The 15675-nt window shown below is 39.8% G+C and overlaps 1 protein-coding gene across 1 annotated transcript in view; it reads left to right on the top strand.

The window, feature by feature from the left end:
* The window catches only part of SLC25A12 (solute carrier family 25 member 12), a 78633-nt gene that overhangs the window by 23783 nt on the left and 39175 nt on the right, over window positions 1-15675 (top strand). Inside the window, exons 4-8 of the mRNA XM_038751669.1 lie at window positions 51-166; window positions 9092-9231; window positions 12346-12492; window positions 14249-14387; window positions 15430-15523. Of these exons, the coding sequence (XP_038607597.1) occupies window positions 51-166; window positions 9092-9231; window positions 12346-12492; window positions 14249-14387; window positions 15430-15523 (636 nt within the window). The remainder of the gene's footprint in view (window positions 1-50; window positions 167-9091; window positions 9232-12345; window positions 12493-14248; window positions 14388-15429; window positions 15524-15675) is intronic.

Raw genomic sequence — 15675 nt, 5'->3', positions numbered from 1 at the left:
AAGCATCGTCATCTCTACAGACTTAAAAATATTTATTTTTTTCATTTCAGGTTGATCTCCTATCAAGAGTTTTTGGCATTTGAATCTGTTTTGTGTACTCCAGATGCCATGTTTGTAGTAGCTTTCCAATTGTTTGACAAGAGTGGAAGCGGAGAGGTGACATTTGGTAAGAATATTTCCAGAAGAAAAAAGTTTCTAGTTTAGAGCAATGATGTAGGCAGTGAGGTTGGTCCAGACTCTAATTCCGGATCCAAACTGTGATGTAGATTGCTGCATGTTTGCAGCTTTGGTCGCCAAGTACAATGCTAATTTCCCCAAAGGATTTATATAGATAAAATGGAAAATCAGTTTTCTTTCTTTAAAGTATTAAGCTGTTTCAAAAGATTGAGGAATCCTGGAATGTAATTACTTCAGCTCATTGAATCACTGACACTGTCACATTCCTAAAATAGGTGGTGCAAAATTTTCTTGTTCTGGGCCAGCCTGGGCAAAATTCTTAATGAAACAGACCGTGAACTGCATGGAGTAATCCTCTCATTCTTTGAGGGATTTCTGTGTAATAAGTTCAGAGCTTCCATGTAGCATCTTTGGAAACTTTCTGCAGTGTCACTTGAAAAGAATATAATGAGAGATGGTTTGAAAGAGAGAATTAGGAACCCCCTAAGTGAACCCTAATTTTGGCCGTTTGGTTTGACTGGAGTAGAATAATTGCCATTTCTGAGGTGGTTGCAGAAATGGAGAAGGTTAATTATATGGTTAATTCTCCTGGAGTATTAGCCATATGACACACTACTGAATGTTTCTTGTAAATACAAATTTGGGAAAAAAAAATCTGTGGCAAACGTGTTTTCTCCATGATTGCAGTATACATTAAATTTTAAGAGTAGTGGATTAATCTGTGGACTAATGTATAGAAGAATAAGCTTGTCCCCCAAAATTAATTTGATATTTTCAAAATGTGTAGTCATTTGTTGAGCATTGCTAGAGAACTGGTTTTTAAGGTGAGTGTCTGGCCTTTTGAGTCTTCCCTGAGTTGTAATCTACAAATAGAACAAAACCCTACATTGCTATAGATTCTGGATGGTAATCATTTGAGAGGGTAAGAAAGTACAGGCCTGCTGAGGACCCAGATGAGTCTTGCATTAGACCTGTTGGCTTTCCCCCTAACCAGTAGGCTTCCTCTCATCTGCTAGTTGGATTCTCTTCCCGGGGCCCTCTAAGATCCAGATAAAGAGCTGTGGAAACATTGAGAGAAACATATTCAGGGCCTTAGGGAGCTAAAGAGTGCACCTGTGATCCTCTTTCTGTAGTCTCATCAGTTTTCCTCACTCTGGAGCTGGCCCTCTCCAGTTTTCCTCACACAAATTATTCATTTTCCTCTTGAGCTGTTTGCTGTCAGTTGGCAACACAGGCAAATGAAACATTTGGCAATTCAACTCCTCAGCATTGTCAAAGCATCTTAATAATGCTGTTCTCTACGCCTTGTGGGTATCACACTTGCCTATTTGTGTGTCCTGACTGTAGTTCTGTCTGCACTTATGCAGTACTTGGACTGGAGCTTTGAAAACATAATTGAAACTGTTCAAGTTTCAGATCCAGCGAGTTCTCACCACTTGCATGTTGTCTAGGCATTTGAATCCCTAAAGCTACTTTAGCTTAAATTTTCCCTCATTTGGCCTTCCCATGTGCTGTCACTTTGGTTCTTTGTTCCCTTCTCATTCTTTATCCTTCTGCCCTAATTCTCCCAATTTAAAAAAGAAAATCCTAATGCCAGGTCGTAACAGCCTGCTGTCAGTTGAGACCAAAGGAAGCCTCCTTAGCCAAGCTATAAGTAAATAAATTAATTTTAAATCAGGGATCAGCGGATGAGTGGTCAGCACACATTCTTCATCGCAGAACCCAGGTCTTTGAAGGGTGTCTCACTGTAAACCTCTATCTAGCAATGACCTACTAATTCTTCTCTCCCATGCCCCTGGAAGTGTCAATGTGTAGATTTTTAAAGGCAAATTGAATCTGACGTCTAATATAGAAGGACTGACAGGTGGCACTGAAGCATTCTGAGTTGCCTGGTCCGCGCCTGTGTTCCATGTATCACCTACATAATTCAGCCTCATTCCATCTCCCCACAATTTGGGGATGGGAAGGTTTTCATGACTATTTTGGTCCAGGAACAGCAGCTTTTGACCTTTCTGTGGACCTGATCCAGAAACTGCCCCAAGATGTTTGGGCCCGCACTAGCTGTCCTATGGCTGGTGGCACTTATAGGCTGCTCTGATACCCTCTCCCTAAGCCCTTAGAAATGGAAATATTATATAGCATTTCATCCCTGATGATTTTTCAGGATACCAGTTTTTGTTTGCTTCTCTCAGATCAAATTGGATAAACGCAATGTATTACAGGAGAATGTTGAGTTTAAATTTGGCAGAAATGAAGGGGTTCATTTTGTAGTAGTGACACCTTGAAAACTGAAGATTTTCCAAATAAATCAATACTCATGTGTATCTGTTTAGTAGTACCACCTGAGGAAAAACATTATGCCTTATGTTAAAACATTAAAGCATTATACATTGTGTGGTCCCAAACAATGCTGTCAGTGGGGAATTTTTCCCACAGGCAACCTCAAGTTTCTGTAAATTGGAGCTTACTGCTACAGGTTTTAAAAGGGAGGGGCGGGGGGACAAACCAAACATGTAACATTTGGTGCCTCGCCCAGAGGCGATGAGAATCCAATCTTTGTTTTTGTTCATTTTGCCTTCATCCATGCCTGTCTGTCATACGTGTGTTGAACTACTGAACAAATGGGACACACATCAATCTGTGTTGTGATACTGCAGGTATCCATATTTATTAGCTGCATTTCTATGAATTCGTAAACTCCCCGATTTTCTTTCATAACCCTTAGTTCTGTGCATTTCTTTAACAATTGTGTTAAAATTGTGTACTATCATCAGGTGGCATATAGTGATTTCCAACCAGGTACTCATGATTATACAAGATTTAGTAATGCTTTTTACTTCAGTGCTAGGGAGCTGTTAGCATTGGTAGAGGTGTACTAAGTTGATGAGGTCTTAAACAGATCTTTTTTTTTTAAGTTCATGCATATTTGGCTTTCCAGGATGCAGCACACGATTCAGTAGGCGTTTTTAGAGTGAAAGAGGCAACAACTTCTTTTCCGCCTCTGAGGTTCCTTCACTACAACTGCTTTTAACCCTGGTGCCTGCTGACTGCCTGCAAGCTTGTAGAGCTGCTTTCTCCCACTGCTATGGCTGCTTGTCCTGCAGTGTTGGTCTGTAACAAAAATGAGATGCCCACAGGGGAGTTGACAAATACATCATCTGATGTTAAGTCATAGACCCAACCAGTCATCGACATCTATCCCTAGGAATAGCCCAGTCCTAACCCTATACTAAACCTACCTAACTCTAGTCATTTTCCTAACCTTGGCCTTAGTAAGATTTTTCAGCTGTTTAGTTTGTCGATAGGTTCTTCTGATTTTTGGGGACATCAAAGATTCAATATAGTTGATGATTGAATTGTGGGTGTTTGTTTTTTTAATGATTTGTGGTTGTCCTGCAAATGCTTTGCGGTAATTGGAGAATCCTAGGAGGTGCTCGAGGAAGCTCTGCCTTGGTATAATCACAATGGGATTGACCAGTTTATTGGAGTTGTTAACTCGAAGTGTCCTTGGTTAGCAGGGCTGGAAACAGTTAATGGTGTTGCTAACTGAAATTAAATAAAAATAATAGGTGTGTCATGGTTTTATAAAATAGAACACAGTATATTCCTGAATGGCAGTCATTCTACACTGAATTCCTGTTTAATACAAATTTAAGCCATTTTGTAAATATAATGTTTTCAAAAAATGCAACTTTTTGAATTCCATAAAAAATAAGTGCTAGTTTGTCCAGGTATATTTTATGGCCTCACAGATCCATGGAAGCCTTCACATTCTCTAAGGCGCTGTAACTGTTTGTGAAAGACATTTCTTCTCTCTGAACTCACGGCTCCATAGGAAGAGTACTACTCCTTAATTCATCACTGCCTCTGGAATGTTAGTATCAGAAGTAATTCCTTTCATATTTTCCTAGCTGGACAATTGGGTCATTTCTCCAAGAGGAAGTACTGATTGTATTGATGCGTCTGTTGGTCACATCCGGACCGGCTCAGAATCTGAGATTCTCCTAGGGTCACGTGTAGACTCCAGTAGAGGCAAAATATGACAGCCCCCTTTTCTAAGTCCTATTAGGCTGAGAGACTATGTTATTGCTATTCCTTAAAATAGTTGCTAACCTAATTGGGAGGCCAGTTAAGGACCGTGGAATGGTAGGTCTTGAGTACCTGAATGAATCAACTAACATCTTTAACTCCTTGAGTCCTCTGGGTGTTGTCAATTAAGTAGGAAACTATCTCCAGATTTAGCCTGATCACTTTTCTCTCAGAGTGCTCCTTGAGCCTGAGCAGCCCAGCTTTAAGGAAGCCAGGCAAGACCCATTTTTTTTAGGTTGGCCTTGAACCATTCCTGGGAAAATATAAATGGAGTCACCCAGGTTGGGTCCCGGAATTTAAAGCAAAGAAGGGTATTATTTTTCCTTGGTAGCATACCTTAATGAAACAGTGCCCTTATTGAAGGAAGTAATTCCTGCAGGAATAAATTCTATTGTATATAACAGGACCATTTTCCTAGTGTTTTTATGCGTTGTTTTTCCATAGAGGAGTTCAGAAGACTGTAAAAACATCATTGACCAATTCCTATGTACAATATTTTTTAAAGTGATGAAGTAGTTTATTAGGGAACAGAATCTAGCCATCTCACCAACTCGACTGAATGGTCTTTCTGTTTTATCTTTTCAAGCACATTTTTTTCCCCCAGCGATTGTTCCACTGCTGTTTCTCCCCTTTTCTAGAAAGCCTTGGCGTGCCGTGAGTCTTGATATTCTTCCCTTCCAATTATGCACAAAGGCATTCAGGGGGCTCTGTTCTACCCATCACACCTGTGGATGTTTTCTTATAGTGCTTCTATAACTTCACTGAAATACCGTTTAGCTGCAACTCGGCTTCTGACAAATGATTTGTCACCGACTAGCCTGTAATTTGGAAGCTGTGGTTCCTGGGCTGGAGCCCTCAGAGGAGATATGACCTTGGAAGTGTCGTTTTGTGGGCTGATGGTAGGTGGGTTGTATTACAGGGCTGATGGCTTGTATACCTACAGGAGGAGTTCTCTGGCCACACCGTTGGTACAGCAGCTCCTTCCAGGCTCATCCATGGAGCAGGCATGGTGGCAGTCTTGGAGGAGAGTGCCAGCCCCGGTCAGAGGTAATTTTGTATTGCAGAAAGGTGAACAAAGTTTAGGTTGGAGCCTCTTTCGTCCCCCATTCTCCCTTTCCCGCCCCCCCCTCCCAAAATCCCCCAAACCTCCCCCCAAAAATACACAGTGGGAGGGTTAAGGATGGATGGGAATGGGATCAGAAGCTTGGGTGATAGCAAGGTTTAAAGATAAAAAAAACCTCCCAGTTGACCATACATATTTGCTGTCTCACATGCTTGAATGACATTATTACTCAGTTTAGTACTTTATTTGTCATGGATGTCTCCTCCAGTGTTGTAAATAGTTTCAAAAAATCCATCCACTACAACTATTACTAGCCCTCCACTTTTATTGGTGTTTTCACCCTTCAGCCACTTAAGTGAACTTGCCCATCTTTTTGTCTGTCCCCACCTGCCCTCCACCCTCCTCTCTTTCTTTTCTAATCAAACAGAACACAGTAATATGTTCTTCGTTTGGCCCCAGTTCTCAAGTCTAAGGAAACTGGATTTCTCACTCAAGTCATCCTAAGCCAAAAAGCTTGTTTTCAATTTTCAGTCAATTGCGTCGTAGATTTCTATTCATATGAATGGTTCCAGTCTGATTTGGCCATGGTCACGTGTGACTATCAAGTACTTTAATATTCAGTCCAGAACGGTGGCTCCCCACAAAATCACTGGAGACAACTTAAAGCTGTATGGCCTTGGGTCCACTAGCTGGAGACCCTTGTTTGCTATTGGGAATAGGGGATTCTCTCCGGAAAAAAACCTTGCTGTGCTCTTCTGGTTAGTTGCATTGGGTGCATTTGAGACTGTTGGTGTTCCCTTTCATGTCACACAGGACCTAATAAAACTGGATAAAATAAGAAGAAAGCCATCTGCTTGCGATAATGCATCACAGGAGCATAATCCAGTGAAGAAAATGAAGGGGGGAGAGAGACATGAGAGCTGCCTCCTGTGAATTACTCCCCAAATCTGCAGCCTTTGTGTGATTTTTTATAAGAGGATCCTGGTAATGTTTGTAATGATTAAGGGTTGGACTCCAAAACCACCAATCGGATAAATGATTCACAATACGCTAATTACTTCTGTAGTGCACCTTGAATCAGTCTTATGTTAACTGGCTTAGAAAATCATTGAGGGGAAAAAATAACAGGTTTGGGAGGAGAAAGAGGAATACACTGAAGAAGCTATAGTAGTTTAAAAATGATCAGTCTTGGCAACCATAGCTGAATATGGTGACCAACTTGAGCTATCTAATTAAGAGGTTTTAGGGTTAATTGACAAACCACATTATGTACTGATATCCAATAATGAAGCCTTAAAAGAAGGACAGCAAAGCAGATTTATTCTCAAAGTTAGTAGTCTTTGGGGAAGTGGAAAATAGTCAAAAGACAAAATTTGGGAAGACGTTGTTACCTTGGTTAGTCTAGCAGTCAGTTTACCTTGCATATCAAAGGCATTTGAAAAGATTTGTAATTCTAGTTCCTATTTAACTCAGTTTAGAATAATATTTCTTATCATTTAGCCCTTTCTGACCTGGTTCACTCTATTAAAATTTGTTATCTGTTGAAGCTGAGTTTTTCTGATATGCTTTTGGAAATAAATTTAATCTCTTGGTTTATTAGGCAATTAAAATTTCTTGGATTCAAAGCTTTTTGTATTAATTGCCAATTTGATGTGCTCTGGTTTCTCACTTGAGAGTCTGCTAATTTGTGTCCGCATACAGGCTGTCTGTTTTACTCCATGATTAACTGAAAATCAGGTCCAGGAAACAACATGTACATAGTTTAGTAACTAAGTTTGAGGAAGTCTCTTCCTTTAAATATGGCCCTTCTAAAATCCATTTGGTATTTATAAATACATGAATAGCTTGTTTCTTTAACCCCAGAGTAAAACCATCAAAAGCAACATCTTTCCCTTCCCTTTCTCTATAAGTTTGTTCTTTCATATAGCTCATCCAGTGCAAAATACTGGTACTTCAAAAAAATTTAAAAAAGGAGTTTTTATTTTTTCTTAAGAAATATTAGAGCTGGTATGACTCTCCGGGTCATTCCTAGATCCCGAATTTTTTTCAGTGGGCCTGTCATAAGGTTTCTCATCCCAGAAAGATGCAAGATTAAATGAAATTCTGTTAATCTTTATATTGTTCCACGTCCATTGTGATATGCCTTTTGGCAGAGGACTCAGATGTTTTTCTGATTTAGGCCAACTTTGTCGGTTAGAATCAGGAGTTCCAAGCTGTTTTTAGTATGAAATATTGCTCTAAAGGCTTGTTGTTGTTATTGAGTTGTTGGGTTTTTTTGTTTTTATTTTTAAGTTAGCAATGGCCAGAATTCTGTGTTGTTTTTCAAGGAAAGTACAAACCAGAAAGACCGCAATAAGTGACATGAATTTATAAATCTGAAGTTGTTCATAATGTCAGAGTAAGAAATCAATGCTGCATTCCACTGGAAAACAGAGAATCCCATCTATCCAGTGACATCCAGTACTTTCCTCTAGCCCTGTTGATTGCCCTGACCTGGTTCAGGGACTGGTTCTATTAAGTCTCAGATTTGTAGGATTTCTTTCAACACTCAAACCTACAGTTCTGAATTCTACAAGCTAGAACTGCCCTACTCAGCTTGACGGCAAAGAGCTGAAAGAACACAGAACTCATCAACAAATCAACTGAGCGGTTCATTCAAAAAGGTAGCCAGTGCACTCTGTCAAAACAATGCAGGTTTGAGGAGATAGAAAAATAAGACGTATTCTGCGACTTCCCTTTATGAGTGGAGTAATTAATGATGGGAACAGCCTTCATTAACAAAGTTGGATCACTGAAGCTTGTGAATAATTTTGAAGACACTGCCTTCTTAAGATGTCAAAGAAACTTCCTCCTTTCTCCCTTGTTACAAATTGCTTTTGTGCACTCGTTTTTAGATTAGGATATCCAGTCTAGTCTTGTAGCCGTCAATTGCAAATTGATTTATGCAGCAAGTGTTGAACTGTGTAAGAAAGTTAATGACATTTTTAGTGCATGCAGACAGGCCATCAGAGGAGACCTCAGGGTTTGGGTTTAAAGTACACATCTTGATTGGTTCCTATCCTAGAGTTACTGTACATTGTTTTGTCCTTTTTATTGAAAAGTGAATCACTAACTTCACTTCTCTTAAAACATTTTCATAATTGAGACTAATAATCATGGTTTTTGTGGGGGCTTTGAAGCTTTGTGTCAAGGCCATATTTTTTTTGACAATATCAGAAGCTTTTAATAAGGTGCTTGCTGCTGAGCTAATGATATGCTTTTGGTGGCATTTCTTATACCTATCTTCAATAGGCATATTCAGGCTACAGTGAATGTAATAATCAAGCCTCAATCAAACCATACTTAGTATGACAAATATTGCATTATACTGTAATTTAGGTATTCATGCCTCTGATAAAGGGCTTAATTCGACTCCTTGAGCAACTGGGAAAACACTATTGATTTCTTACCAGAATGCAAAGTAGCAGCCATTTACAGTGTGAGATATAAATCACTTCCTAATTAAAATTAAATCAAGAGAAATTAAGAATCTGTGGCCTTACATGTAATAGTACACAATCTTAAGTGTAAAATTATATTCTGCATCAATTGTGTTCCTAGGCATGTTTCTTTGAGTACAAAAGAAAAAATTGCAGTTAATCTAAATAGAAGTGGATGACTTGACTTTTAAAACTTTTCTTGATTTCCTTCTACTAGGAACATTGCAATGGTCGATTTATTTATTCCCCATATAATTTAGGTATTTTTCTTTTCCCTTCCAAGAAAATGTGAAAGAAATTTTTGGACAGACCATTATTCACCATCATATCCCTTTTAACTGGGATTGTGAGTTCATTCGACTGCATTTTGGACATAACAGGAAGAAACATCTTTCCTACTCAGAATTTACTCAGTTTCTTCAGGTCAGCTATTTTATTTTTTGTTTTTGTATCATAAAGGAACAATTACGCTCTCTTGATGAACATAGATCATTTTAGAATGCTAGCAGATACAGTAATAAATGCTTTTGTGGTGCATGCAGTCAAGTCAACTTAACAGGGATTTTTAACTATGCTAACTACTCTAGTTGCCTTAATTTCTCCTATTGGGATCTTCTCAGGCATTTAAAAATCTTTATGTTACAAATGGACCATGGGTTTGACCCTGATGCCTCACCCTTTTCCTTCATGTTGTTTACAAGGCTTTTTTCTCTAAAATTTCCTAGAGTCTCAGACAAAAATGGGAATGGTTAGTGCTTGTAGATCAGGACAGTTCCTTCCACTTGTAATTTTAATGTTAAGCCCTGTGTGCTCAACAACTGCTGATTAGTTTTTAGTGTGTAGAAAGAAAATAGACAGCTTGCATCCTTGTCCTTTTCCTTTGCCCCCACCTCTGCCCGCCATGGTTGCTGTCCATTCCTCCCCACTCCAAAGACCATCTTTGGCATTCTTTTTCGATATCCCAGGTGTGTTCTGATTTGGGGTGTAGGAGACGGAACCCTGTTTTCCTCAGCCAGTTCTATCTGAAAGTTCAAAACTTCCTGAAATTTTTTTCCCTTCAGTCATCATCAGCGGTATTTATTGAGTGCTTACTATATGCAGAACACCGTGTTAAGTGCTTGGGAGAAAACAATACACTTCAGTCTGACAAATAGGCTGAGTAATTCAGGCTAGGTTCAGGCCAGAGTTGGGTCTGGGCTAGGTGATTTATTTGCCACGCTCTCTGCCTCTTTAATTTACTGGGCCTCTTCAGGTCTTCTGCTGAGTGGAAAAGCAAAGGAAGGGGCCCTAACCCTTGCTAAACAATGGTGCTGACTCTCTTCCTGTTTTTATCTCTTCACATCTCCCTGAAGCAAAATCTGAAGTTCTGGGAGCTAAATGGGAGCTAAGTGGGCCCAGCCAAAGAAAACTGTTCATCAAGCCAGGTCAGATCCCTGCTCTGGAGACAGCAGCCACTAAGCTCAGGCTGAGTTCTAGCCAGACCGCTGTCAAGCCGAGCTCCAAAATTTAGGCCCTGGAAGACATTTAACATTTCCCATCTAGTTGGTGGGACCAAATCCTGTTTCAGTTTCTGTTCTTCATTGGGGGACAGGGAGAAGGAAGCTGATTAAGTTGCTTGCATTAGTTTGCAGAACTGTTTCCCCCCAAAAAACGAAGAAGGGGAGCGGAAACAGTGTTTGGCTACATTGCATGTACATTTTATTCTAATTTTACAGTTTACTCTGTTTAGTAAAATACTTCAATCAATCAATCAATCAATCGTATTTATTGAGCACTTACTGTGTGCAAAGCACTGTACTAAGCGCTTGGGAAGTACAAGTTAAAGGTAGATCCCCATAGGCCTTGATGAACTGTTTTCTGGTAAACCATCTTTAATAAATGAACCTCATAACAAAAATTGAAGTTGAAAGAATAGCTATATCTGCCTCTGTCTCCAGGAGCCATGACAGATCATTCCATCTGTGAGAGTTGGGGGCTGAAAGGAAGAAAGGGGAAGGGACATTATGGGGCAGGACAATGAATTTGTAGGGAGAGAGGACTGTGTTTTTTGACATTTGTTTTTAATTTTGAACTTCATTTTTGGAGATTATCCCCCAGAGGGCTGGTTTCTACTTGAAGGAGAAGAAACATTGAATTTAGAAATGCAGTAGAAGCTTTATCCTTTCCTCTCCTTGTACTTCCCAGGAGTTTGCAGCTGCCTGAGAACATTGTGAGTTGTAGTTGTTGCTCTCTAAGTGCCGATTGGTCAGGATTCTTTGCCTTTTTTTCCCCCTGAATATGAAAATATGCGCTTGTTTAGGGAGGTGCTAGTTCCTTAAAGATGATGGAGACAACAGAAAATTCACTGAATAAGGTAATTACAAGGATGAAATTTCTGAAGAGCTCGATCTGTAATTTATCTATATCTGTCTCCTTGTCCAGATTGTGAGTTTTTTAAAGGCAGAGATCATGCCTGCTAATTATATAGTACTTTCCCAGGCACTTAGCAAATTGCCCTGCCCACAATAAGTGCTCAATAAGTACAATTGATCGATAATCTGTTTTTTTGTGGGGCTTTAAAGTATGTCTCCTCAGAAATACTTAAGTAAACGGCCCCCCCACCCAAAAAAACCCTGCTATAAATAAAATATATCAGCAGTAAACACAATAGTTTAATCCTACGTCTATTTGCATAGGTACTTGGCTTTTAGGTTCCTGGACATTTAAATTTTTAACGGTACTTCTAGGGATCACAAATGACAAAGTTCATTAGAGCTTCGTAATGTTGCCCTAGCATGTTTTATCAGGTTATGTTATAGTCCTTGAGAACAGTTTTGTGTAGCACCCAGGGCATTATTGATATTCAGAAGATGCTTATTATTGCTATTACTGGTTATAAAACCTGGCTTCAAAGTAGTTCATAAAATTACCATTTGTTACAAAGTTTACGATTAGGGCACCAAAAGATTTCAGAACCCTAGTTATGCAATTTGTCTCTCAGTTTTCGAGTTTTGAGATCCTAGGTATTGCATGAGCTAGTAGCTAGATTTTAGTACATTTATTAAAATTTGTTTGAAAAATATTTTATAACTCATTTACTGAGAGTAAATATTTAGTTGCAACATTTGACAATGAAAATCTCCAAATTAAACTGTTATTTCCAGAAGTACTCTTACATGACAAGAATGCTTTCAAGCAACAAGGAATACATTACTACAAATTTTAAGGCTGAAATAAAGAACCTAAAATATTATGTTCTGTTTATTCTCAGTTATGAATGCTCTTCAAGTAAAATTTGAAGTTTTTAAATTTTTCTTTCTTTTCTGTATTCCCGTCTTCTGATTCATTGTTTCTACTGAGGATTAACGTGTAGTGCAATTGCAAGAAAACATGCCTCTTAAGAAGAAGAAATAAAAAGCTTTGTTGTAAATACAGTGCTGTGCATTGTTCATTGCTGTAGTAAATCCATGTGGGAGAAGGAGCCCCCTGCCTCAGCACATGCTAATGATGTATGCTTTAAGGCCAATCTAATGCTCTGTTTCTAATTATTTCTTCCAGGAACTGCAGTTGGAACATGCAAGACAGGCCTTTGCACTGAAAGATAAAAACAAAAGTGGCCTGATTACTGGACTGGATTTCAGTGATATCATGGTTACCATTCGATCTCACATGCTTACTCCTTTTGTGGAGGAAAACTTAGTCTCAGTAAGTGAAAGAAGAACTCTTACCCTGCATAAAGTTGTAGTGCCAGTGCATTTTTTCATAAAGGCCATTTCCTGAATTCCCTATATCAGTTCTTTTCTTTGTTAGCAGCCTTGGCAAAACAGTCTAGTCCAGTTTCTAATTACAGCCTAGTCCAGCTGAGCCACTTACGAGCAGATTTCTCGAACAGCACTGAAGCTAGCAACTTGGTTATCCAAGGAAAGAGGTGTATAATCCACAGATAGCTTTATGAATGCTGTGAAGGTGGATAACAATGATTGACAGCAAATTATAGTTTGGAAGATGACACATTTATCTTTGGATATGACTGGCTATAGATTAGCTTCCAAAATCCTAGCCCTTCACAGACAAGAATACACACACATGCACGCACTTCCCAGCTCCTCAAATATCTCATGCACACACTGCCCCCCTTTATGACTTTTGGGCATTCCCCCATATATCTACCTGCCATCATCATGCTTGGAGGGAAGCTTTCAGATAAGTTTTGAAGAAGGATGCTGGGAAGTGGTGGTGATGACTCTCTTTCCCTCTCAGCCCTGACCACAGTACTGGTTTCTAAAGCCACCAAATCTGCTTTTTTTTCCATTTGCAACCTGTAGCCAGAGGATGTAAAAGTGTGTGTAGGCTAGGCAATTATTTTCCAGTAGGACAGTGCAGTACCCACCCCTCAATCTCCATGCTTTCCTAAGAGCATGGGCTTCTTTCATTTTTAGGGTCTGTGGTTTTTTGTTTTTCCTAATGAGATGTAAGTGCTTACTGTGTGCCGGGCACTGTACTAAGTACTGGGGTAGATAACAAGCTAATCAGGTTGGACATAGTCCATATCCAACATGGGGCTCACAGTCTTAATCACCATTTTACAGGTGAGGTAACTGAGGCACAGAGAAGTTAAGTGACTCACCCATGGTCACACAGCAGACAAGTAGGGGAGCCGGGATTAGAACCCAGGTTGTCTGATTCCCAGGCCGGTGCTCTATCCACTAGTCCATGCTGCTTCTCCCAGCATGTTGTAAGCCCTGTTTCAGAGAGATGGCTGTTTCCCCCATTCCTGCCATGGACTACCACTACCATTTTGCCAAATCACTAAACAGGGTATGACAGCCTTATAGTCCGTAATCATCTTTTGTTTTATTCGCCCATGTCAAGTCTTGGATGTAATGAGAGCCGGTCAGATCCAGGGCAAACTGATTCAAATTTAAGCTGTTTATGTGAATGCCTGAGTTGCATATTATGGGATTTCCACAGCTGAAGTACACCTGTGGTAGTAGTAGTAATGATACTAATGATGTATGAAAATAAAATATTTCCATTTCTATTTGTATTGCGCTATATATTTGGGTATATCATTTTCATTTTCTATCCAGATTGGAGAATGTAGTTAGATATGTGCAGAGAACACTTTAGCAAATCAGGTGATAGGCAGATGCAGCGCTCTTGACTTAAAATTTTTTAATGGTAATTGTGCCAGACACTGTACTAAAGCCTTGGGGGCAAGCTAATCAGGTTGGACACAGTCCACGTCCCACATGGGGCTCACACTCTTAATCCCCCATTTACAGTTGAGGTATGTGAGGCACAGAGAAGTGAAGTGACTTGCTCAGGTCACTCAACAGACAAGAGGCAGAGCAAGGATTAGAACCCAGGTCCTTCTGACTCACAGGCCCATATCTATCCCCTAGCCAACTCTGTTTCTCTTGGTGTGACAGTCATTGCTTTTTGTTCTTTGGTCCTCTAGGCCGCTGGTGGAAGTATTGCACATCAAGTTAGCTTCTCCTACTTCAATGCATTTAACTCCTTGCTTAATAACATGGAACTTGTTCGTAAGATTTACGGCACTCTTGCAGGCACAAGGAAAGATGTTGAAGTCACAAAAGGTAAGATTGATTTTTCTCCATTTCCTTCAAGTGTTTACAGTTTCTTTTCAGGTTGCCTTGGGAATGTTACCGATGTTCACTTTCAAGGGCCAAATCTGGTGGGTCAGAACTGCCATATTTACATTTCTAGTTAACTCTTAAAAGAAGTGTCCCTGGCTTGCCTGTCTTGGAGTGCAGAAGCCCAGGTGAGATCACTGGCAAGAGAAACTGGGAAGATGCAGGGTATTCAGAATTTTGGCCTGCCAGAATGGCATTTCTGGAGTAAGAACTGTAAATGCATGAATAAGGAGCAGGGACCCATTTTTCTTTTCCTTTCTCGCTCTCTCCATCCTTTTTATTATGCTCCAGGAAGACTGTTTCAGAAAAGTGGCATGCCAAGACCTGCTGGCTAGCACACTCATTTCTGGCAGTGATGTTGGCTCAGTGCCCATTTTCAAAGTATTGGCTGCCAGTTTTGGGGTTAGCAATGCCAGTTTCCATTGGAGGTGCTGCTTCAGACATCTTTGCCAGAGACCCAGGCATCTCTCCCACCCTCCTACCGCTACAGGCCCTTTGTCCATGGGTGGGGAGTTCTTGGTCAGTTAGTCAATCTGTGATATTTATTGAGCACTTAGTGTATGCAGAGCATTGTATTAAGTGTTTGGGAGAGTGGGCTCTGGCTGCAGCTCTCTGGACTCCACTGTAGGCCCTAAAAGTTGGGCGTATCATCCATTTGCCAAAGGGCCAGGCAGCTCTCTCTGGTGGCCTATTCTTCATTATTTCTTTGTCACTTAGTAAGCTATCAATTTAGGTGGTGGGTGGAGGATTGAGGAGTTAGGGTCGTGGTGACAAAAAAAATCCAGAAAAAAGAGAAGACGAAAGGATATTGAAGAGGTTTTATTTTTTGCTAATTTTTTACTTTTACCAAACTCCCAAGAAACTTTGACTTTTAGCAAGTATTTTCAAGGACTTACATTTTTAATGGAAGAATCCTTACCTTAAAATTATTTCATATTTAAGGAAAGTGCTTGGTATGTGTTCTAATATTACTTTCCCCTTACAGAGGAATTTGCCCAAAATGCAATCAGATATGGACAAGTTACACCACTGGAAATTGATATTCTTTACCAGCTTGCAGATTTGTACAATGCTACAGGGTAATTATTCCCCGTAAAATACATTGCGTGTATAAGGCAACTCTTTAAATCTAGAATGTATCTGGGACCTGAAAATTAAGTTTTCTTTACTTGTGCTTTCATCATGGGTATAAACATGGCACATAAGCCATGGATCTAAAAGAAAAATAAAA

This window comes from Tachyglossus aculeatus, chromosome 9 (assembly GCF_015852505.1).
Source record: "Tachyglossus aculeatus isolate mTacAcu1 chromosome 9, mTacAcu1.pri, whole genome shotgun sequence".
Lineage (NCBI taxonomy): Eukaryota > Metazoa > Chordata > Mammalia > Monotremata > Tachyglossidae > Tachyglossus > Tachyglossus aculeatus.
This window is presented reverse-complemented; position numbering and strand designations above follow the sequence as displayed.